This window comes from Crocuta crocuta, unplaced genomic scaffold (genome assembly GCF_008692635.1).
Source record: "Crocuta crocuta isolate KB4526 unplaced genomic scaffold, BGI_CrCroc_1.0 scaffold73, whole genome shotgun sequence".
Taxonomy (NCBI): Eukaryota; Metazoa; Chordata; class Mammalia; order Carnivora; family Hyaenidae; genus Crocuta; species Crocuta crocuta.
The window spans coordinates 6,704,510-6,729,727 of NW_027529443.1; the positions used below are offsets into that span (position 1 = coordinate 6,704,510).

The 25,218-nt window shown below is 39.6% G+C and overlaps 1 protein-coding gene across 1 annotated transcript in view; it reads right to left on the reverse strand.

Moving 5' to 3' along the window:
- The window catches only part of UQCRC2 (ubiquinol-cytochrome c reductase core protein 2), a 26,958-nt gene extending 3,593 nt beyond the window's left edge, over window positions 1-23,365 (reverse strand). The window contains exons 1-12 of the mRNA XM_077760518.1: window positions 23,247-23,365; window positions 20,019-20,102; window positions 19,772-19,921; window positions 19,313-19,377; window positions 17,954-18,010; window positions 17,589-17,713; window positions 15,640-15,737; window positions 12,440-12,497; window positions 9,856-9,951; window positions 9,337-9,536; window positions 4,502-4,582; window positions 2,205-2,281 (exon numbers count right to left, since the gene is read on the reverse strand). Of these exons, the coding sequence (XP_077616644.1) occupies window positions 2,205-2,281; window positions 4,502-4,582; window positions 9,337-9,536; window positions 9,856-9,951; window positions 12,440-12,497; window positions 15,640-15,737; window positions 17,589-17,713; window positions 17,954-18,010; window positions 19,313-19,377; window positions 19,772-19,921; window positions 20,019-20,102; window positions 23,247-23,279 (1,124 nt within the window). The 5' untranslated portion in view covers window positions 23,280-23,365. The remainder of the gene's footprint in view (window positions 1-2,204; window positions 2,282-4,501; window positions 4,583-9,336; window positions 9,537-9,855; window positions 9,952-12,439; window positions 12,498-15,639; window positions 15,738-17,588; window positions 17,714-17,953; window positions 18,011-19,312; window positions 19,378-19,771; window positions 19,922-20,018; window positions 20,103-23,246) is intronic.
- Between the last annotated feature and the right edge of the window lie 1,853 nt (window positions 23,366-25,218).

Sequence of the window (25,218 nt, forward strand, 5' to 3'; positions counted from 1 at the left end):
GTTTGTAATATTTAATAAACTGTACTGTATTTATTCACGAGATGCAACTTTCTAGTGTTTTCAGTGTAACAGAAGTAATAATACTAACGGGAACAGAAATGACCAAAAAGTTGTTCCCTCCTGGGTTGTAATTTGCCCTGTCATACTTCCTTTGTGGGCGATACTGAATGATCTTGAAGACAGTTTGAGTTTCATGTATCCCATTTTAAACTGTCCTAAATGGATGGAATAAAATTTAAATGTTTTAAAAAAACTGCTGATGAGGAACACCTGGGTGGCTCAGTCAGTTGAGTGTCTGACTTCGGCTCAGGTCATGATCTCACAACTTGTGATCAATCGCCATGTCAGGCTCTGTGCTAACAGCTCAGAGCCTGGAGCTTGCTTTGGATTCTTTGTCTCTCCCTCTCTCTGCCCCTCTCCTGCTTGTGCTTTGTTTGTCTCTCTCTCTCTCAAAAATAAACATTAAAAAAAAAAAAAAGAGCTCTTTAAAAAAAAAGAGCTNATGAGGGGTGTTGCTGGTACTTTCAGTGGGAATTTAAAAATCACCAAATAGGAGACAGGTATTTCAATCTTTTAATCAGATCCTCCTTTGTCCGTGGGGGATACCTTCCAAGACCCACAGTGGATGCCTAAAACCATAGTACCAAACCCTATATATACTATGTTTTTCTTTTTTTTTTCAAATGTTTTATTTATTTATTTATTTATTTATTTATTTATTTTTGAGAGAGACAGACAGTGTGAGCAGGGGAGGGTCAGAGAGAGAGGGAGACACAGAATCTGAAGGAGGCTCCAGGCTCTGACCTAGCTGTCAGCACAGAGCCCAACATGGGGCTCGAACCCATGAACTGCGAGATCATGACCTGAGCTGAAGTCCAACACTTAACTGACTGAGCCACCCAGGTGCCCCTACTACGCTTTTCTTATACATACATACCTATATTTGTTATTTTTTTTTAAAGGTTGTTTTTTTTTTAAAGTTTGAGAGAGAGTGTAAGTGGAGGAGGGGCAAAGAGAGAAGATGATAGAGAATCCCAAGCAGGCTTCATGCTATCAGTGTGGAGCCAGATGCAGAGCTCAAACTCAACAAACTATGAAATCAAGACCTGAGCCAAAACCAAGAGTCATCCACTTAACCAAATAAGCCACTCAGGTGCCCCTTAATTTACATATCGGGCACAGTGCGAGATTAACAACAACTAATAAAACAAAATAATATAGCAACATGCTGTAATAAAAGTTATATGAATATGGTCTGTCTCTCTCATTTAAAAATATCTTATTGTCCTGTACTCTCCTTTCTTGTGATGATGGGAGGTGACAAAATGCCTATGAGCTGAGTGCCATAGGTAGTGTGACATAGTGTTTGGCTGCTAGTGACCTTCTGACAATAAGTCAGGAGGAGGATTATCTGGTTCCAGATGGTGCCTGACTGCAGATAACTGTGGAAAGTGGAACCATGGATAAGGGAGCACTATTGTATTTTTTGGTCTATCAAATCAGCAAAAGGTAAAAAAAAAAACAACAACAACCTGCCAATGGTTATGGCAGAATAGGCACTCTCATATACTGGTGATGTGATTACAAACTGGCGTGACCTCTTTACACTGTGACTCCAAAATATACAAATAAAAATATTTAAACACACAGGTACACTTTAACACAGACTTTTGTTATAATATTTTTAGCTCTCGACCTAGTTGGGAATCTATACCAAGAAAGTAATATGAAATACAAAAATGTTTTAAGGTCAAAGATATCTTTTATAGTTTATAATTTCTAACTGTAGGAAATGTCCAACAAGTATATTTTGATACCCCAGTTAATAATACCGTCTGTAACACATTTTTAGTAATCTGAATAAATGGAAACATTATAATATTAATAAAAAGAGGAATCATTGGTAAAGAAGGAGATTGTTTCCAACTTTGTGTTTATTTTCAAAGTTCTACAATAAACATGCTATTATGTAAGCATATATACAACAACAATAATAATGTTTAAAAATGTATAAAAATGGGCAAGAAAATAAGCAAAATGTTAACAACAATTACATCTCTGGGTGGTAGATGTGGGTGTGTTTCCCTTTCCTTTTAAATACTTTACCTTTCAATTCTTTTGTGCAGGTTACAATATTGTTATCTCAAAAAATACAACTTTCAAATAACTGAAACACAAAACACACATTTAATACCGAAACTTACTTGGCAGCTTGGACATCTGTATTGGAAAGGTTTCCTTGAGCAATTGTTTTTACTTGGTTATAGGCAGCCTTGATAACCTGTGACAGAGGAGAAAAAGCTGGTCACTTCTGATCAGTGCCAAAGCATCTTGAAGCAGTCAAATGCTCCTCTACTGAGGCAAAAACACGAGACGAAACGTCAGTCGCAGGGAACTAGCACAGTGTCCATTTGGACTTGTCACCTTGTGGTGACAATGCTTCCTTATGCTTGTGGTCCTTATGCTTCCAGTGTTCCAGAGAGCAGCTACAGTAGAGCCAAGTAGCCAACCTTCTTAGAAAAGTGGCCGAGTGCAAAGGATGCTCGTGTAGTTTAGGCAAAGGAAACCTAGGGATTTATAATTGCCTGTAAAGAATAAACCCCTTTCAAATTTCTCTAGACTCTTATGAAAGCATCATGCAATTAATACTGCTATCCCTTACTACTTCCTAAGAAGAAAGGAGTAATCCATGCACAGCCGATCTGTAAAGCCTGTGCATGCCTGGGATGCTGGAGTCAAAAAAGAATCAAGTTCCAGTGTTCTGGTGCCAGGTGCATGTTTGGCACACATGTGTTGGATAAATTCATAAACCTGGCCCATGATTTTCTCCATCCTAACCTTGACACCGTTCTGGGTTACTGACTTACCCCATATCACCTAAATTCTAGGATCTCCATTTCCCCTACATTTTAGCTATCCACTTCTACAGCTACACCCAGCAGTGGACATGACCTAGATTTGCCCTATGAAATCCTCAGTTACAAGTCCCCTGGCCTAAGCCTTTAATCATACTATCCTTCTCTTCCACTTTATCAAGATCTCTAGTTCTCTGATTTGTCCACTTTCAATCCGTGAGGTCCTTTGGCTTCACTTTTCTGTCACAGCCACTCTGGCCAGTGTGCGCCACTCTCTTGCCATCTGCCCAGACTTCTGACTTGCCTCCTTTGCAGGCTCCCAACCTTGGATCAACCCTACTACCTGCCTCCTCCATTTCTCCATTAGGAATACTATTGAAGAAAGATTATGAAGTGACTGTATGTGTAATAAGGGAAATGCAGGACTGTAGCATGAATTTCTGGTCTTTCATCTCAAGGAGCCATCTACACAACCATCGATGCCCATTCTGTGTATCTAGCTATTCATTTGTCCCAATCTCTCCTCCCTTTCTTTAAACTCTCCTCCCTTTCTTTTCTTATAATTTTTTTAATGTTTATTTTTGAGAGAGAAAGCAAGCAGAAGAGAGGTGGAAGGGGGGAGGGCAGAGGATCCAAAGTGGGCTCTGTGCTGAGAGACATGGGGCTTGAACTCATGAACCATGAGATCATGACTTGAGCCCAAGTTGGACACTTAAATGACTGAGCGTCCCAGGTGACCCCTCCGTTCTCTTACTCTTAACACATGACTTTGCCTCCTACCTCATCAGGGATGAACTTCTGCATCTTTTCAACATCCTCTTCTCCCAACATCAGCCTGTGTCCAAAGTTAAAATATCCACTTGTACTCTGCATCCCATCTGCTTCTGCTTTTTTCAGACCTGATCCATTTATAATTTTCTATCTCCTATATCTGCTCCAGTTTTTCTTTCCTTTCAGTATGTAAACTCTCCCAAAACTACCACCTATGTCCTTGCAAGTCTGAGCTCCATTTGCCAATGCCTCTCATTTATTCTTTAACACTAAAAATTTTAGTTCACTTCCAACACTCTGGTCAAAACTGATAATATCACTAAATGATGTTCTAGTTTGTTATAACTACCAGAGCTCTCTGTGGTAACTAAATGGGTATTAACCCAGAGTGGGTCAAAATTATATTAATCATTCTCTCTTTCCTGGCCTCTAAAAATACCAGTTTCTCTTCTTTTCCTTCCTGTTTTCTTGGCCATTTTCCTTAGTTACTTGGTGGTGCTTCCCTGAACTTGAGCTTCAAGTTTCTTTTCCTACAGTCTTTTACACACAACCCTGACTTCAATACAACCTCTATACTGAGGACTCCCAAATATACATCTTGGCCTTGAACTCACTTGTATTGAGTTCTCAATATAGATGTCCTAGAGACAACTCAAAGTCATTTGTCTAAACAGAGCCAAGAAGGAAGCATTTCTTCCTTCTTTCCTGGAAGCATGAGTATACATTTTTAGGTTCCTTCCACTGCAGAGACACTGCAACAGTACTATACTATATGCAGCTCTGGTAAGTCATGGCATTCAAACACTCCCTATTTTTACTAAAAACATGTTAATGGAGGAGAAAAAAAAGTGAGAGTTGGGGAGTCTGCAACTTACATCTCCAGCTGCAGCAGCCTGTGAGATGGTATAAATCCCAAAGAGTCCAGAATCCGAGTAACTGGCATTAAAAGCGGAAACCTGAAATATTATGAAATTTTACCATATGTCATTTTACCAAATAAATCAGGGCACAATTTCCCAAAGAGACAAAAACTTGGACCTTCGCAGTAGGGCCAAAATAGATTAATACTTCACATTCCATTAATGACTTCAGTGTTTTGTATATAGGTTACTTCTTTCAAAACTATAAAGGTTTTAACTTTTTTCACTTAAATCTCTCGAAAAAGGATTATCCCTGTATTTTTTGCTGGGTATTTTCTAATTTCTTTTGATGATCAAAGGTTAAACATTAATTCATGAACAATATTATTACAGATGCGGTCTGGCTGAGTGGTATATAAACTGTGGGCTTTGGCATTAGACTTGCTTTCTTCCCTCTGCTATTGGTTGTGACTTTTACACCAATTCACTTAACGCTTCTCCTACAGACTAAAGTCAAAGGATTGGGGGAAAATGTTTGTTTAGTGGACATTATTTAGCTACCCAAGGTAGCCCAGAAGTTGAGCCTCTAGATAACAGGAGTACTGCTATCTGCACTCCAAGCACTGTTAAGCTCCTTAAGGTGAACACGACTGCTTAGTGTATTGGTTCCCAGTGTTTATGCAGACAGATTACATAAGGATCACCTGAGCTGTTATTAAAAATACAGACTTTCAGGTTACTGCAACAGATGTACTCACCCAGATACCTGTAGATGCAATCTGGAAAGACACATTTTAAAAATAATTCCAGGTGTTTGGTTTTTTTTTTAATGCTTATTAATTTTTGAGAGGGAGAGAGACACAGCATGAGCAGGGGAGGGACAGAGAGAGAGGGAGACACATAATCCAAAGCAGGCTCCAGACTCTGAGCTGTCAGCACAGAGCCTGGCGTGGGGCTTGAACCTACAAACTGTGAGATCATGACCTGAGCCAAAGTTGGACACTTAACCAACTGAGCCACCCAGGCGCAGGTGATTCTTATGTCTGTTAAAATTTGAGAACCAATGGTTTGGCCAATAGCATAAGAAGAAATGCTGTTTTGTTTTTTTTTTTTAATTTAAAGTTTATTTTTGAGAGAGAGAGTATGAGTGCAAGTGAGGGAAGGGCAGACAGAGAGGTAGGGAGACAGAATCCTAAGCAGGCTTCACACTAACAGCACAGGCTCAAACACAGGGCTCAAACCCACAAACCATGAGATCATGACCTGAGGTAAAGAGTCGGACACCAATGACTGAGCCACTCAGGCACCCAAAAAAGAAATGCTCTTTGATTTTCTTAGGTTTAATTACAATTTTGAGACTATCTTATTCATACCCCAAATTTCTGGCCAAATGCTGAAGTAGAAATTTCTGTTAAATTATGTCACTAGATTAGAATTAAACTCCAGCACTCAAAAGGATCATTAACATTCAATGATGAAGAGTAAGCATGAGGAAAAAACCTGGAATGGACCACGAACAAGGAGAGAGGAAATGTAGAGGGAATTTAAAAAGCAGCAGCCATAATTTAATTTAGAACTAATTTAAGATAATGGTTTTCAACATGTGCTCCAGGGAACCCCAAGGCTCTGTACAGAAGATTCCAAGGCTTTCAATCTCAAGCTGTTATTCAAAAAAATTTTTTTAATGTTTTATTGATTTCTAAGAGAGAGAGAGAGAGAGAGAGAGAGAGAGAGAGAGCGAGCACGCGCAGGGGATGGTCAGAGAGAGAGAGAGGCACAGAATCTGAAACAGGATCCAGGCTCTGAGCTAGCTGTCAGCACAGAGCCCTACACGGGACTCAAACCCATGAACCGCGAGACCATGACCTGAGCCGACATTGGATGCTTAACCGACTGAGCCACCCAGGTGACCCCCCAAAATTTTTTAAAAGTGAAAACCTTTAGGGGCACCTGGGTGGCTCAGTTGGTTAAGTGTCTGACGTCGGCTCAGGTCATGATCTCACAGTTTGTGGGTTTGAGCCCCGCGTTGTGCNGAGCACCTGGATGGCTGTTAGTTGAGCCTCTGACTTCAGCTCAGGTCATGATCTTGTGGTTCGTGGGCTGCATTGGGCTCTGTGGTGATATCTTAAGAGCCTGGAGCCTGCTTTAGATTCCGTGTCTCGCTCTCTCTCAGTCTCTCCCCCGCTCATGCCTGTCTGTGTGTGTGTCTCTCTCTCTCAAAGAATAAACATTAAAAAAAAATGTTTTTTAAGTGAAAAGTTTTGTGTTGGGCATTGCAGTTGGGGAACTATATGGGATAAAAAAAAAAGTTTGAAAACTATCATTTAAGAGACAAAAACTCTGTGAAGGCCCGATATACAGGGAAATCACTTTAGATTTCTAAGTAAACAAGACTACACACCATAAACTTTGCTCAAACTGAAAGCCTGATTTATGGCCCACCACACATGCACTGTACATCTGCTTTGTGAATGAGTAGCCTAAAGGAAAACCATGTTGTCCATGAGATATCAATTTAGTGCTCATACTCCCTGCATTCCTTTATGGTAAAACTTGTGATTCCTGCTTAAATGATAATCTACAATCTTCTGAGCTTCTGCAGGATGTAAAAAGTATATACCCGTGTAAAAACTGTTCTTTTTCCAGAGCACTTTCCTCCCTGTGAAGAGCATATTTCCCGAGCAGCTGTCCTAACTTGGAGCTCCAATAAAACTCTTTCCTACTCCTGGATTCTTAATGGTTGGTTCATTTTGTGGTGACAGTATTAAACAGAGGAATGAAAAGAGAAGGTTAATTTTAATTCCACTCTTAAGTGTCAAATGGACAAAGACTATCTACTTGTACCATGTACTACTGTAAAATTATGACCAATATTTAGTCCTATAATTCAGTACATTTCTTGCCTTTTAAAGGCTTATCATTGAAGACTGGTGGGGTACTGCACTGGGCAAACAATGTACACTCATTACATAACAGTTTGTTGGCTGACATTTTACATTCTCTTGATTTGAAATATCATTATTTTGAAAGCTTTAGCACTTTCCTCATGGTCATAAAAGATGTTTTAGAGGTAAATGATGTTTTGTTAAAATTAAATGTCATAATTTTTCTATTTTAAGCTAATCTCAACTTGGAGGGGTCAGTCCATAGTTTCTTAGTGTATATGTTGTACCTTTGGTTAGAAAACATGAAGAGCAATGAAATTCAAAAAGTAGCCACAAGAATACAAGGGAGAGAAGAAAATCTAGAAAAAAACATAATTAGAATCTAGAAAAATGTTTAATATCTAAAACTTCATTTAATGGGAACTGAAGGGAGCACCTGAGTGGTTGAATCGGTTAAGCATCTGACTTCAGCTCAGGTTATGATTTCAGAGTTCATGAGTTCGAGCCCTGTGTTGGGCTCTGTGCTAATAGCTCATAGCCAGGAGCCTGCTGCGGATTGTGTCTCCCTCTCTCTGTCCCTCCCCCACTTGCACTCTGTCTGTCTCTCAAAAAGAAATAGACTGGAGCTGGGTGAGGAACTGGGAAGAGTAGGTGTCTCCCCGGAGCAGCCCCATTTCCTCCCACAAGCAGCAGAAACTTGATGAGGCTACCTCAAGACACAAGCCAAAGTACACATGGTGGAGAGTCACAAATACCACTACGAGTAGGGAAATGAAATAACCAGTCTCAATAAGAGAGACCAAGAGACACCATTCAAAGAAAACTTCATGAACAGACACGCCCTGGACAGTCAAATGAGCCTTCTTTAACATAGCAGTACTCGCACGTGCAGAGCACATAACAAGCTTTTAAAACCAACAAGAGATAGAAAGCTAGCCAAAATGACGAAACGAAAGAACTCCCCTCTAAAGAAATTCCAGGAAGAAATGACAGCTAAAGGACTGCTCAAAACAGATACAAGCAATATAACTAAGAAGAATTTTGAATTAACAGTCATAAAATTAACTGCTGGGATTGAAAAAGGCATAGAAGACATCAGAGAAGCTATTGCTACAGAGACTATGGAGCTTAAACATAGTTGTGATAAATTAAAAAATGCTATAAATGAGGTGCACAATAAAATGGAAGCATCCAATGCATGGACTGAAGAGGCAGAGAGGAGAATAGGTGAACTAGAAGACACAATTATAGAAAAACAGGAAGCCGAGAAAAAGAGATAAACTGATCCAGGAACACGAAAAGAGAGTTTGCGAGCTGAGCGATAAAATCAAACAGAACAATATCTGTATCATAGGAATTATAGAAAAGGAAGAGAGGGAAAGGCACTGAAGGAGTTCTTGAACAAATTATAGCAGAGAACTTCCCCAATCTGGGGAAGGAAACAGACATTGGAATCCAAGAAGCACACAACTAATCTTTGACAAAGCAGGAAAGAATATCCAGTGGAAAAAAGACAAGCCTCTTTAACAGATGGTGCAGGGAGAANCTAGGAGAGACTCTTGAAATCTGAGAACTGAGGGCTGATGGGGGTAGGGGAAAGGGGAACGGGGGTGACAGGCATGGAGGAGGGCACTTGTGGGAATGAGCACTGGGTGTTATATGGAAACCAACTTGAAAATAAACTATGAAAGAAAAAAATAAACATTAAAAAATTCTATGGGAACTGAAGGGTGAATTTCTGACTTTTTAAGCATTCACTTCTTTGTACATTAGAATACAATTGAAAAGACAGTTAAGTTTTCAATTAGATCCTTTAAGGAACTAAACTCAAGGCTGGCTATCTCTTCAACTTTACAAAGATTTTCTTTGTGTTCACCTTAAATCATAAGAGCAGATTAACAGGACTACATCATACACAGTGAAACTTTAAAAACAAAAAGAGAGATACTGACTATTCAGACTCACATCAAATGGCTGGTGAACTCCCTTGGCAACAGCCTGGTATAGAGAGCTGGTAGCATTGCTGCCCCTCTTGACGTGTGGTCCAGCACCAAGGACATACTGCAGAACACTAAATGCATTTGCTTCTGCACTTCCTATTGTAGCACTTTCTGCCACAAGAGCAGCATGGACGAGGCTGTCTCCGTTCTGCTCTCGGATTTCACCTGGTACCATGTAAGAAGAGAGTGAGGAAAAAAGGGGCTTGGTTACCACGTGTTTTATTCTTCTGTACTCTTTACGACATGGTATTAACTCAATGAAATTAAACTTTTCTCTGGACTAGTGCTCTCAGCATGTCATTCTGCTCTCCCCAAAAGACAGACAGACAGAAACACACACATTTAATACACAACACCCAAGCAATCTATTCCCTTCACACGGAGTCTGGTGGTAAGAAACAGGCCTATCCCACACCAATATGCTATTCTGATGGGGAGCATCCTTCTGATAAATTAGTCCTAATAGAACAGAATGCTTACTTACCTCCACGATATCTGGCCTTTGTACCAGGTACACCGAGCCCACCCCTCATATTGAGAAACTGTTCAGCAACTTGCTTTAGAACAGGATGACTCACACCTATTTCAATAGAAACAAAGCCAAGCTAGAAATGTAATTTCTAAAACACAATTGCAAAACATCTGTTTTAAAAATAATACATTTGTTCAATTCAAGTTTATGACATAAATCAACAGTAAAGAAAATAAGAGTACCCGCCAAAATGCTACCGTCCCGGAGATTCCAGTTGTAGTTTACTATATACTCCTATAGAACTTTTTTTCTACACATGCATTAATATTATCCTTATTTTCTTTTTTTAAATGGTGTTTTGCTATTCATATTGTTTCTAATTTGTCTTCTATAATTTAGATCTAAGTAAGCGGTCTACAGGAAACATTTAATGGTTATAAAGAATTCTATTTTATGGAGGTACCACCATTTATTTAATCAATACCTTCTTGATGGACATTAGCATGTTTCTAATAGTTGGCTATTAAAACAATACTGCATTGTGCATCAAAGAACACTTTCAAGAGAGTGAAATGAACCCAGAGAATGGGGAAAAATGCTGCAAATCATGTATCTGATAAGGATTTAGTATCCAGAATATATTACAAAACTTTACAACTCAACAATAAAAAACCTAGGAGCTCAACTAAAAAATGGACAAAGGACCTGAATATACATTTCTCTAAAGAAGATATACAAATGGCCAAAAAGCACACCAAAAAAAAAAAAAAAAGATGTTCAATGTGCTTAGTCATTAGGGAAATGCAAATCAAAACTACAATGAGATACCACTTCACACACACTAAGATGGCCATAATCAAAAAGACAGATAATAAAAAGTGTTGATGAAGAAGGAGAGATATTGGAACACTTGTGCACCTGTTGGTGGGAATATTAAAATGGTTTAACTGCCTTCGAAAAACAGTCTGGCAGTTCCTCAAATGGTTAAACACTTAGCATATGTCTTGGCAATTTCACTTCTAATATACCCCAAAGAATTAAAAATAAGAATTCTAACAAAAACTTAAACATGGATGTTTGTATTTATAATAACCAAAAGGTGAAAACAACTTAAATACCCCAGTGATGAAAAGATGAACATAAAGTGATAGTGAATATCTCTTAGCCAGAAAAGGGAATGAATGGAACACTGGTATATGCTGCAATAGGGCTGAACTTTGAAAATACTATGTTAAGTGAAAGAAGGCAGCTACAAAAGGCTACCTATCATATGATTCCATTTATCTGAAGTGTCCAACAAGTCAATCTGGATGAGGTGGTACAACAGGGGAGTAACTGCTAATAATATAGGGTCTCTTCTGGGGATGATGACCATGTTCTGAAATTATGTAGTAGTAAGTTATAGTACTCTCTGAATATAATAAAACCCATTGAATCATATGCTTTAAAAAGGTGGATTTTATGATATGTAAATGATACCTCATTAAACTGTTATTTACAAAATAAAGGAACCAAAAAACCCGATATTGCAAATAATATCTTTATGCAACTATTTTGTAAACTTGACCATCTCTGTGTGATAAAAGCTTAAAAATAAAACTGGTGGGTCTAAAGCTGCCAATGTTTAGCATATATTTAAAGAGCCCTCCAAAAACGTACCAGTTTATGCTTCCACCAAAAGTATTTGAGGGTGCCTATTTCTCCATACCCTGGTTAATACTGGGTGGTGCTAATCTTTTAATTTTTGCCAATGTCATGGGTTAGAGTTTATAACTATTAGTGATGCTACTTTTTATAATAATTGGCCATATACACATACATACAAACATTTTCACCATGACTTGTTTGTTCGTGCCCGTTGCCTTTTTTTTTTTTTTTTTTAATATTTTTTATTTATTTCTAGGAGAGAGAGAGGGAGACACAGACTCTGAAATAGGCTCCAGGCTCTGAGCTGGCAGTCAGCAGAGAGCCCGACGCGGGGCTCGAACCCACGAACCGCGAGATCATGACCTAAGCGAGAGTCGGACGCTTAACCGACTAAGACACCCAGGCGCCCCGCCCGTTGCCTTTTTTTAAAAATTTTTATTTTTACTGTTTATTCTTGAGAGAAAGAGAGAGACAGAACGCGAGCAGGGGAAGGGCAGAGAGAAAAGGGAGACACAGAATCCGAAGCAGGCTGCAGGCTCTGAGCTGTCAGCACAGAGCCTGATGTGGGGCTCAAACGCATGAACCATGAGATCATGACCCAAGCTCAAGTTGGACACTTAACCAAATGAGCCACCCAGGTGCCCCATGCCTATTTTTAATTATATTACACTTCTTTAAAACAAAAACAAAAAAAGTTATGAGTTCTTTGGTCAGAGAAATTTGCTCTTTGTCACAGATTTTTCAAATACTGTGATTTTTTACATGAATGTTGGATTCTGCTTTCTAAAACAAAACAAAACAAAACAAAACCATCTCACAATTAAAATTCTATCACCTAATGCCTGTCTGACATAAACAGAGGACTGAGTTTTCAAATTTCATTCAATCATGCTCAGATAATTACTATTCTTAAAGAAACAAACTGACCTGCAAGCAATTCCCAACTTACCAAGTCCGATCAAAGCCATTCTTGCACTTGTAAAATGGTTCTGCACATAGTTATGTAACTGAGGAAGTTAAAAACATTTATGAGGTTATATTGGTATAAAAAACTGTAAAAACTAAAACGACAGCTCAATAGAAAATAAAAACTCAGGTTTAAAGGCTGCTGTAGTGAACCAGACTACCTAGTTCTGAATTATACAGATTTAATTTTTAGAACTATTGCTGAAAAGAACTAGAACTTAATGTGACGATAGTTACATTGCTGTGAATATAATGAAAACTACTGAATTGTGCACTTTAAGTAGATGAACTATATAATACATGAATTATATATCAGTAAAGCTGTACTGAAAAAAAGGAATTGAAAAAGGTCCGAAAAAATAAGAGCACACACTGGCTTGAACTTGAAGAAAATGAGACTGAGTTTATGATTTTTATTATAAGGTGATTTTAGGAGAGGTGCATCAGATCTCTTTTGTCTCTTTGCAGACAGTAATAAAGCACCACTAACATTCTACTGTAGGGCTAACAGTTCTATCACTATATGCCTTGCATCCATCTTCGAAGGGTTCCTTGTCAGATTACGGTCTATATCAGGATGATAACAGAATTACCTGGGAAGGTTAAAAAACAAAAACACTGTCACTGTTTCCAACCTCCACCCCATTCCTAGGTGCACTCTACACACTGATATACTAGATTCAGTGTGGAATCAGAGAACCTTGATTTAAAACCAACCAACCAACTGCCCATCCAGTGAACCACCCAGGTGATCTGAGATCATTGAGATTTGAGAATCACTGGTTTATACTATTACTTTAGACCTAACATACAAACATAGGGCTAAAACATTCTTAAAAGGAGCACTACTGCTCCCAAGGGACTGAAAATTGGCTCTTGGGGGCAAGAAAAACATCTTACTCCTTTTATATATAGAATACAAATACACATATATACGTATATAAACACATAGCGTATCTGTGATATTAAAAATTCTGGGTATAAGAAACTGACTTAAAAAACTTCACTGGGAATGGGTCATAATGTTAAGAATCACTAGGCTAAGATAATGAGACTGAATCAAGTTACTACAATTTATGCCCTAAAGTCAATGGTGCTTACATCTCTGGAATCACCCTGGAAAGTCTTACTTTTTTTTTTTCTCTACTGAATAGTGCCATTGTTCAAATAGCACCAATTTCTTTAGAATTTCCTTTAGACTACGGATACAATTAAAAATGCTAATAATTGGGGCGCCTGGGTGGCTTAGTCGGTTAAGCGTCCGACNTCTAACAATTGGGACCCTATGGTATATACTATTCATAAATTGCCTTTTCTTCACTTGATAATATGCCATGGAATTTTTCCATATCAATATTTTTGAATGACTGAATAACAGTCCATTCTACACATATCTGATGAGTTATTTAGTCCCTGAAAGTTGGATATAACTTGTGTCTAATTTTTCATAATTATAAGCAATGCTACAGTCGATATCCTTGTGGATGTTTTACTATATATATTCTTTTAGTTACCTCAGTAACATATTTTCACATGGGTGAATGTGATTTCTGAAAAATTTCAAATCTCACTGACAGCAAGTCTTACAAAAATGTTTAGTATTTAAGCTGAAGACATGAGTTATAATTTTTTTTAAAAAGTACCATATGAATGACAGGCATTAAACTGTTGAGTGATAAGTAGATGGTTTTCTCACCAGGAAATAAACGAGTAAAGGGACAGAATATACAATTCAGTTTGCTCTAGTGGTTAACCAGAAATGAAAGAATAAAACCTTAATTTCTGAGTTATATATACTTTGCAAGTATTAATAGTTCCCAATTCTTCTCTTTCTTTTCCCCTCAATTTTTCTCTAAATGTCTTCTGATAAAAAATACTTGGGGGGGGGTGGAAGGAGTAGGAAATTAAGATTATATATGCATATCTTCTACACTTGAGGGTTTGACATTCAAGGTTTCAGTTTCACATTTTTTTAAAATGTTTTATTTATTTCTGAGAGAGAGCGAGAGAGAGACACAGCATGAGCAGGGGAGGGTCAGAGAGAGAGGGAGATACAGAATCTGAAACAGGCTCCAGGCTCTGAGCTGGCTGTCAGCACAGAGCCCAACGTGGGGCTTGAACTCACGAACCGCGAGATCATGACCTGAGCCGAAGTCGGACACTTAACTGACTGAGCCACCCAGGCACTTCTAAATATTGCTTTAAAAAGACAAATATAAATAGAGAAAGGTCTAGAGGAAAATATACCTAGGCATTAACACTCAGTGACTTTAAGTATGTGAGATGTTAAGGGGTGCCTGGGAGGCTCAGTCGGTTAAACGTCCGACTTCGGCTCAGGTCATGATCTCGCGGTTCGTGAGTTCAAGCCCCACGTTGGGCTCTGTGCTGACAGCCAGCTCAGAGCCTGGAGCCTGTTTCGGATTCTATGTCTCCCCCTCTCTGCCCTTCCTCCACTTATGCTCTGTCTCTCAAAAATAAATAAAAGTTTTTTAAAAAGTATGTGAAATGTTTTCTTTTTTGCTTGTTCTGGATTTTCTGAAATGAGCAGGTCTCTTTTGTGTTTCAAAACTTTAAGTTAAAAGCTGTAAAAATCGTTTAGATAGAATTTTAGTTAAAAAGCCAAGCTGATGGAAAGAAAAAACCAGGTGAATTTTTAGAATTTGAAGATGAAAAGAAAAACAAACCAACCTGAAATGGCAGTGAAAAGAGCACATTTTATTTATTTACTTATTTATTTATTTTATCATTTTTAAAGTTTATTTATTTATTTTATCATTTTTAAAGTTTATTTATTTATTTTGAAAGAGGGAGAGAGAGACAGAGAGAGTGAGAATCCCAGGCAGCCTGTCACTGCCACGAACCATGAGATCATGACCTCTGCTGAAGTCAGACACTTAACTGACTGGGCTGCAGGTGTCCCTATCATTGTTCGTTTTAAGTTAAAAAAAAAAAAAGTTATGTGCAACAAATTTCTTTGTTTTTATGTCTAACACAGTAAATCAGTAAATAAATACCCCTCCTCAGGACAGACTCACGCGCACCTGCAGCTCCATCTAGTGGCAAGGAGCAGACAGGGGAGCACACGGTGGGGGGCCAGGCCTACTGAGGGTGCCTTATGCCACCCACCATGTGGAGTCACCTCGAAAGAAGCACATTTTCAAAGGTAATGTGTTTTATCAGTACCTCATCCGGTGTCACTTTTCCAATCCTATAATCAGGACAATACAGGGAATTAGCCAACGCATTTCGGTAAGCTGCAGCATGCAAATTTTCAATGACATCTGTAAAGTAAGTAAAGAAGCACTTGCGGAAATACAATTCAAATAAAGACAACATTTTCAGAACCTGGAAAGCAATGATACTATACAGTTTTGGTCACCTTATGGCATTCAAGTGTCAAGATCAGGAACTGAAATTTAAAATTCTGCCAGCTGAGTGTGCTGAGAAAAATAAGAAATTATGTGACAACAGCTTCTACGTCACAGGGTCCACCCGATTGTTTCTCTCATCTATCTGGTATCATCTGGAAACTATAAGGGTCTGGGTTTTAGCAAGTCTGAATCGAGTTACAGCTCTGCAACCAATATGCCATGTGATCTTGGAGAAATCATTTATCTGAATTTTACTCTGAGGTTCTCTAAGTAATCAGGAGTTGTCAGGTTAAGAAGAGGTATGAAAGTGCCCGTGTTGTAAATCATCCTACTAGCTCTCGGAGGTCAAACTGCAATCCTGACTGGTGACTGGCACTGCTCCTGCTTTCCTGCTTCAGTCAGTGCCTGTGACTGAGGCATGTTCCTTTCAGCTGCTCATTATTTGGGCAATTTCTTTATGCCAGGCGCTCTGTTAGGTGCTGGAAATACAGAGATGAGTAAGACACAATGCCTGCCCTCAAAATGTTGACAGGAAAAACTGTGAAAGCATGAGGAGTACGGTATCAGCAGCAGATGAAAAAAGCAGCAGGGACACAAGGGAAGGGCGGTGGGAATCCAGAAGTACTAGAAGGAGTAGGTGTTTCCCAGGATGAATAGGGAGTGGCATTCCAGGCAGAGAAAAGAGATAAGAGCATCAAGTAGGCTAACAGATTCAAAGGGGAATTGCAGTTGGGAGGGGAGAAGGTAGAACAAGAGGGGATGGAGGGAGACAGGGGCCAGATGAACAAAGTTATCACATGCTAAGTTGAAGAGTTTGAACTTTTATGCCACAGATACTGAGAAGCCTTTAAAGGGCTTTCATGTCAGAAGGATCACTGTGATGGCAATATGGGAGATGGACTGAACACGTAGATCTGGGGGCAGACACCAGCCAGGAGATGGCAATAACTGTTCAGGGGGAAAGGATGAAGGCTGGAACCTCACTGCTAATAGCAGGGAAGAAATAGATAGAAAACTGTAGAAAAGATGACTTACGTGCCATCTATTTCTTTGGTGGAGGTCCAGAATAATGAAGATCATACTCCTTTGTAAAACAAAGTATCACCGACCTAATATTAGTAAACCAAGCTCTCACTACATTCCAGACACTGACAGGCCCGCATTCTGAGTGAAGCCTGTCCCATGCTGAGCCCCTGCGGCTGGTCACCTGCAGAGACCGGAGTGGTCCACCTGCACGCTTCTACTCCTGCCGGAAATCATAGACTTCCAAGAGTCAGCACTGCTTGTTTACAAATTTGTTTTGCTAGTCATACTTGTGGAGATTCTATAGTTAAAACATTATATAAACACAAAATATGAACACCAAAAAAGTTCTTATTTAAAAGAAAAAATTGCTTGCTTTGGAAAGATCTAGTAAAGGTGAGTTGGCTAAACAATAATAGCAGCACCAGCAACCATGAATAGTTGCTGGGTTTGGTGAAAGCAAACTATTGAAAAAAACACTGAATTCTAAATTCTAAAACAGGGATTCTATAATTAATTTACATACTATCAAAGATGAAAAATAATAAAAATATAAATGTTTAGAAGCAAAAGAATATAGTTAAGAAACTAGACCAATTTTTGGAAAAGGCATTTTTAAACTCAAGCAAAAAAATTTTCAATAGCAATTTTTTCCCTCTTCAAACTGATCTCTCAAACTGAGATAAAAAACTTCTAGTATCTTAGAAACAACTGAATATGGTCTGAAAATGTACTTACGAGCCTGTGGATTCTGAAAAGCCACGGCTTTGTCAATCCTTAGCTGAGAATGAAGGGCAGCTACTTCCCAACGGCGAAATTCTGGTGCTGTGGTGACATTGAGCAGGAACTCCATTAGAATATCACTACAGAAGACATCAAGATAAGAGTTCAAGTCAAAAATTTATAACCAATGTCCATTCTAAATAAATGTAATGTTCTCTATATTAAATTTTAGGGGTTGTGGTAAGCACAGTGTTCTACAGTTTGTGAATAGTAACCCAAAACCAAAATCAGAGGTCATGATGCCACATTAAAAAAGACAAGAACTGAGCAGCTTAGGATTTCTTTAAAAGCACATGTCCTCAGCACATGCAGGTACTTACACATCATCCCGCAAGCATTCCACAGTGTAGGCCATGTTTTCCCTGGTTGAAGTCACACTGAATCAGAAATAAATTACAGTGAATTACCTAAATCAGAACAATAAGCTTTCCTTACATCTTTGTTAAATCAACGAATTCCTTTGGAATACTTACTTTAAAGTGTAAAAGTATATATATTCGTCAACTAAAGCTTAAAATATCTTTAAAAGTCTTTAGAGGAAGGAAATCCTGACATGTTACACATGGACGCACCTTGAAGACATTACACTATGTGAAATAAGTCAGTCTTGAAAAAACAAACAAGTATTACGATTCCACTTTCAGGAGGACCCTAGAGAACTCCAAACAACAGCATAGAATGGTCTCTGTTAAGGGGTGGCCAAAGACAGGAGGTTTAGGGTTTAATAGTGAGAGTTTCAGTTGGGGAACAAAAAAACATCCTGGAGATGGACAGTAGTGATGGTTTCCTAAAGCCACTTCATGCCAAAGACCTGTACACCAAAAGCAGTAAATTTTATGTATGCTCCACCATAACTTTTTAAAAAAAGGGCAATTAAAGTTGAAGATCTCTGTACCTTCTCTGGCTAACTCTCTCACTCCCTCTTTCCCACTCTAGAGACAAACATAATGACAAGTACTATGTATTGTTTTTAAAATGATACCTTAAAAATATCTTTTGTTTGTCCACAAAACACTTAACGAGAGAATAATCTGGTTCATTCCTTAACTGCTGTGTACCTTTCCCATCACATCACTAGATGATACTTTATTTATCCATTTCCCTGAAGATGGCATTTAGATTGTTTCCAGTCTTTGTGTATGTGGATTAAAAACATAGGCTGTAAGATATGTTCATTTTCAGTTTTACTAGATATTCCTTGATTCTTCCATAAATACTTATTTCTTTTATTGATTGATTCACAAGTATCAGTTTATTCTACTAACTGTAGAAGACATTCTCCCTCTTAACAGTGCTAACACCATTTATAAATCTGATAGGTAATGGCATCACACTGTCGATTATAAGTAAAGATCAGTGTTTCTGGCTTCCTACTCTGGGAATAGACTGTTTCTATCCTTTGTCCATCCATTTCCTATTTTGCTTGTCTTCTCCTAATTTGTAGTTCTTTATTTTTCCAAATAATCCTTTCCATGTTATGTACGTTGCAAATATTTACTGCCAGTTACTTGAATTTTTACTTTAAGTCATAAAGATGTCTGACATTTTGATGTCAAATTGATTAGCTTTCTTCTTGTGCCTTCACAAATCCTTAATCATCTTGATAACAGAGAAAAGTTCTCTTACAATCGAGTATTTCCTGGTGTTCTCATCACTTTCTACTACTTATTTTTAACTACCTTAATTTACCACCAACTGCTTCAATTCCACGGGTTATCTTGAAAGATGAAGCTCCTTTTGTAGTCTGGAAAAAGAAAGAACTGTTTTTAGTAATTTTTTACCACTAAGTTTGCCAAACATCACACTATATCACAGTCTAATGTCTAATAGTCATTAGATTTAAAAACAACTTTACCTAAATAGCAGATCCTTTTAAAGTTTGACAAAAGTACCCTATAGTGTTTCTTTTCTTTTCTGTTTGTTTACTTATTATTATATTTTTTTTAAGTAGGCTTCACACCCAGCATAGAGCCCAACAGGGGCCTTGAACTTACAACGCTGAGATAAAGGCTTGAACTGAGATCAAGAGTTGGATGCTTAATCAACCGAGCCAGGGTACCCCCACGATAGTTTTTCTTTTCTGTTGGACCATGATACCATAGCATATCTGAACAAAGTGAGAGAGTCAAGATGCTTACCAAACTGGATGCAAGACGAAGCAAATGAGAGGTTCCTAAGTTGTTGGAGTCCTCATGTCTACTGCCTGCTTTAATAAACAAACCAATTCTTGATGCAGGAGCATAGTTTTCCAAAGAAGCAATCACTAAGCCATTTGGTAACTTGGTAAACTGTATTTAAAATAAAGTGAGATGTGATCAATGTTTTTATATTACCAAAGACAGTAAGGCATGTATGGGTTCCAGTGAGCAACTCAGTGGGACTAACCTCAAGGTCCTGAGGAAGTGGAGGCACTCCTGCAGGGGCAGCCGTGGTCTTCACTTTGGGAGCAACTTTCAGGGAATAAAACCTCTAAACACAAAAAGGACAGGTTACACACATTTTCTCTCAAGAACAGTGTCTTGTTTTCTGGTGTGCCCAAGGAACGGGTGTCTAGTGATAAAATAACTTCATGGATGGATTTGGCTGATTAACTTAGAATTACTCAACCTCTCTTAAATCTCTTTGTGTAGAGCCTGAAGGAATACCTAATCCTACATGCTTATTTTTTAAAATAATTTTTTAAATGTTTATTTATTTTTGAGAGAGACAGAAAGTAAGCAGGGGAGGGGCAGAGGGAGAGGGAGACACAGAATCCGAAGCAGGCTCGAGGTTCTGAGCTGTCAGCACAGAGCCTGATGTGGGGCTCGAATCCACAAGCTGTGAGATCACGACCTGAGCTGAAGCTGGATGCTTAATCGACTGAGCTAACCAGGCACTCCCATGCTCATTTTTTAAAATGTAAAGAAATGCTGTATTTTCTTTTCCCTTTTAGCCATCTTTTTCCTTACAACCATCCTATTAAAGCTTTAGGTGGTTCTTCATGGCCTCTAATCCTTTGGAATTTTTTGAAAAGGTGTGGGACTGCCACATCCATACCCTTTTATAGATTTTAGCATTACTGTTTTCCTGATCTCCCCAGAGAATCTCATTTTAGCCTTCTTCCCAAAGGAAATTACTTTCCATCATCTCCATAATCATTTTAGTTTTTTTTAAAAATGTTTTATTTATTTCTAGGAGAGAGAGAGAGAGAGAGAGAGAGAGAGACAGAGTGAGCAGGGGAGGGTCAGAGAGAGAGGGAGTCACAGACTCTGAAACAGGCTCCAGGCTCCGAGCTGGCAGTCAGCACAGAGCCCGACGCGGGGCTCGAACCACCCACGAACCGCCAGATCATGACCTAAGCGAAAGTCGGACGCTTAACCGACTAAGCCACCCAGGCGCCCCTCCATAATCATTTTAGTAACCTTTTAAAAAGAGAGTATAGCAAGGAAAATTCCTCCAAGACCCCAATCTTTTCCAAAGTATCTTCCCTGTTTTGTGTGCTACAGTAGGACCACACAATCAAGGGTTTTATTTCTTTGCCTAATATAAACTTTGGATCATCCTGGGATTAACAATAGCTTCAGCTACTGCAGATTCTCAGTTTATTATATGCAGCCACTGGAAAGGTAAAAGGGTCCTCTTAAATGCTGGATAATGGGTCCAAAATGCATAACATTGTTTTTGGGGCAAACGATACACAATGCTATAAAATTCATCCAAAGGTTCCTAAAGTTATCAGCAGAGATGGTATCCCAAAATCAAATGAACATATTGCTGGAGTTTCCAGAGGACTCCAATCAGAGGCTGCAATGCCCCTCCTCTGTGATGTCCTGAAGGGCCATTTGTTATATATTCAACATCAGCGCTGTACTAAGATGGTTCCTAGTTTTCAATTTCATTTGCTAGGTGTGGTATGGTTAACTCTACTTGTGATTCTGGCTTTTGATCTTCTAAAAAAGTAATCTAAGGGGCGCCTGGGTGGCTTAGTCAGTTAAGCGTCCAACTTTCGCTTAGGTCATGATCTCGCAGTTCGTGGGTTCGAGCCCCGCATCGGGCTCTGTGCTGCCAGCTCAGAGCCTGGAGCCTATTTCAGAGTCTGTGTCTCCCTCTCTCTCTGACCCTCCCCTGCTCACGCTGTCTCTCTCTCCTAGAAATTTTAAAAAAATAAATAAAAAAAATAAAAAAGTAATCTAAGATACGTGAGCATAGCTGTTCAAGTATGAATAATCTATAGTTCCACTGCTAAGGGAGATTTAGGCTTTTTCCCCTAAAGAAACAGCTTTGTTGATTATGTACTGCCTATAATCGGTCCCACTCAAATCAGGTGCAAAGAATTATCCTCATAATTGTCATACCATTACTAGATTATGTTAATAACCAAGTATATACATATTTATTCTTCTGTAAAATAAGTGACATAACTAGGAACATTAATTGCTTTAAAGTTTACTGCCATTTGTTTACATTGGTCCTCTCCAACTCTGCTACCTTTGAGTTCTTTTATCTACTGGAAAATGGGGATGGATGAAATGGAGGAGATTTGAGGGTCTTTTGCTAGTTTAACTAGGCTGCTCTCTGAGCTGTTAATTATTGGTTTGCCTAGGTGTGCCAGGAAGGGTAATTTAGGCTATATTACAGTCTAAATTACAGCGGTTTATATAATCCACAGTATATCTATTTAAACATTAGGGAGAGGGAAACTCCATTCCCTGTTATTTTGCACCACTCTAGCAGATTACTAGGTTACCTAGTAACCCATATTCTATGGTCATCTTGGGCTAATTTTTTGTTGTGGGGAGGTGTGTGTTTGCGCACTGCAGGATATTTTGCTGCACCTCTAGACTCTAGATGCCAGGTGCGTTCCCCACAGGTTATTACAACCAAAAATGTATGCAGATATTGCCAACTATTTCCTGGCGGCAAACCTGGCCCACCTGAGGTTTTTAAAATTTCCTCACTTCCCCCGATGATAACCACCGTTCCACAGTGATAGCAGAGCTGACATTTGAGCTCTGTTTTGCCTGGGCTTGAAAGAGGAGTCTTAAACAGCCCCGGAGGGCTGACCAAGAGCCCCTCATAGAATTCTCTAACATCAAGAAAAACACGTTATACTGCCAGGGCACCATAATAAGTTCCAGGCGCAGTAGTAAGCACTGTATGGCAATTTGCTCATTTCCTCTTTAACATTTTACTCATAAGCCCAACTTAACCGTTGGGGAAACTGATGCTCCGTGATATACTAAGAAGCAGAGGCCGAAGCTGACAGGGCAAGGGTGGACGGCTAGGTCCTCGCCGGCCTCCAGCCCCCCAGGACTCGCTGTCTCCCCCGGCACGCCAAGCGCAGCAGTGACCTTCAGAGGTCTCTCCACCGAGTCACTTCACCTCCAGTCTCAAGCCCTTTCCCTATCCTCTTCAGGTCTTCCGGCGCTAGGTCTCTTCTGCTCGTAGCACGAGCTGTACCTCCAATGCCTGACCCACCCAGCTTGCAGCCCACTTGGCCCGCAGAGTTCGGGTTGAAGGGCAGACGGAAGCCCAAGGCCTCGGAACTCCAAACCAAGTACCTCCGGTCCGTATCACCTGACATGCTGACAAACTGGTCCCCAACCTTTTCCCAAGCCCGCCGGCTGTGCTCACCGAAAAAAACCCAGCTCTGCTTAGCAGCTTCATGGCTCAAGATTGCTCTAATTCACGGTCACAGCCAGCTTAAAGGAAAGCAAGATGGTGGCCGACGACGGAGTTTCCCAGCTTCCCCCGCGACACTCTTTCCCACGCCTTCTACGTGAAGAGGACTCTCTATGCGGGCAGCGCTCTACTGCTCCCTGGAGGAGGTTGGGCCAGTCCAATTACTCCAAGACGCAGGATAGGCAGACGCATAACTTTGTAAGTAAATATTCAGAAGATGACTTATGTTACCACTTTTTGGATTCTAGTCCTGGCCCGGATATTACACTCTGTAATCCTGCTCTGACTACGTCTACCACATCCCATCACAATCCCCCCCCCGCCACTTTGGATTTTCCCGATCCGGATTGTCCAATGAGGGAGCCCCCTTCCCGGGATTTCACCCGCGGTGCCTGGGTTTACTTCCGCTTGCGCCGTTTCACCTCCTTCTCAGCAGGAGTTTAAGGAGAGTTTTTCCTATCTGCTTTTTTTCAGAAACCGGCTTCGAAGGCGGACGTGACTGTCCTTTGCTTGGTAAAGTCCTCACTAGATCATTAGCTCTTTGGGAATAGACGTCTTGTCCAATGAACTCGCTGCTCTAACTCCCAGAACAGGCGGGAGATACAAATGGGCTGAGTTTTGAAACTGAGTCAGTCGTCACATTTGAGGTCTCTGCTTTCATGAAATTTATATTCTAGCCTGGGGCTAAGTAGAAAACAAAAACTTAACTCTAATTTTCGTATGAGAAAAATTAAAATGTTTTGAATATCAGGGGTGTGTCTTGGGGGTACTTCTGAGCTGAAACCTGCATACTGGGAGTCCTCTGATTGTCCAGGGGAAGAAAGTTCACCCTTCTTCAGTGAGTATTAACCATGAAGTCACCTTCCATGGCAATGCTAAAGACTGAACCATGGTCCCCTGCCCTTCAGGAAATTACAGTCTCGTACTGTGCTGCCGTAGCACGGTTGGGGAAAAACAGCATTAACACCATTTAGAGTTAGAGATGCAGAATCTGCACACTGAATCAGAATCTGCATTTCACAAGATTCATATGCACATTGAAATTTCAGAAGGGTTGGTGGTGCTATAGACATTTACAAGGCATAGACGAACTTATATCTAACTCTTTAGTCTCTAGCTAACTGGCTTCATGCCTACAGCTGTCTAACAGGATTTCAGGTGAAATCTAAGACCCCACCCACTATCTGTGTCTTCAGTAGGTACCCCTAACAGTCCATACCACATAGGAGAGTAGCCCAAAGTGTGGGAGACTTAACACTAGCAGTGCATGAGATAATTTTAAGTTTATAAATGAACACTTCCATTTCAATAGTTGTACATTTATTTTTGGATATTTGTTATATCAGGTAATGCTGGTAATGAGTTTCCTCCTTAAATACATTGTAAAAGTGTAAAAGTAGGCCTAAACAACAGTGAGTAAATTAACTACTGGTAATAGTTATGGCAAAAACAATGAAGGTACTATACCAAGGAGTGAAGTTGGGGAAACATTGCTCTGATAGAGTCACCCACCTGCTTAAAATTTTTCAATGATTCCCCATGTTTTTCAGAATAAAGTTCAAATTCATTAACATGGAATATAAACCTCTATTTCCAGTGCTTTTTAAGAATTAACCCCAAATTGGGGCGCCTGGGTGGCTTAGTGGGTTAAGCGTCCGACTTTTGCTTAGGTCCTAATCTCGCGGTTCGTGGGTTCGAGCCCCGCGTCGGGCTCTGGGCTGACTGCCACCTCAGAGCCTGGAGCCTGTTTCAGAGTCTGTGACTCCCTCTCTCTCTGACCCTCCCCTGCTCATGCTGTCTCTCTCTCTCCTAGGAATAAATAAAAATATTAAAAAAAGAAAAAAAGAATTAACCCCAAATCAGCTGCACTCGTGAGAGTCCAGTCATTGGAACTTCATCCAACAGTTCAGGTTAGGTGGAATAC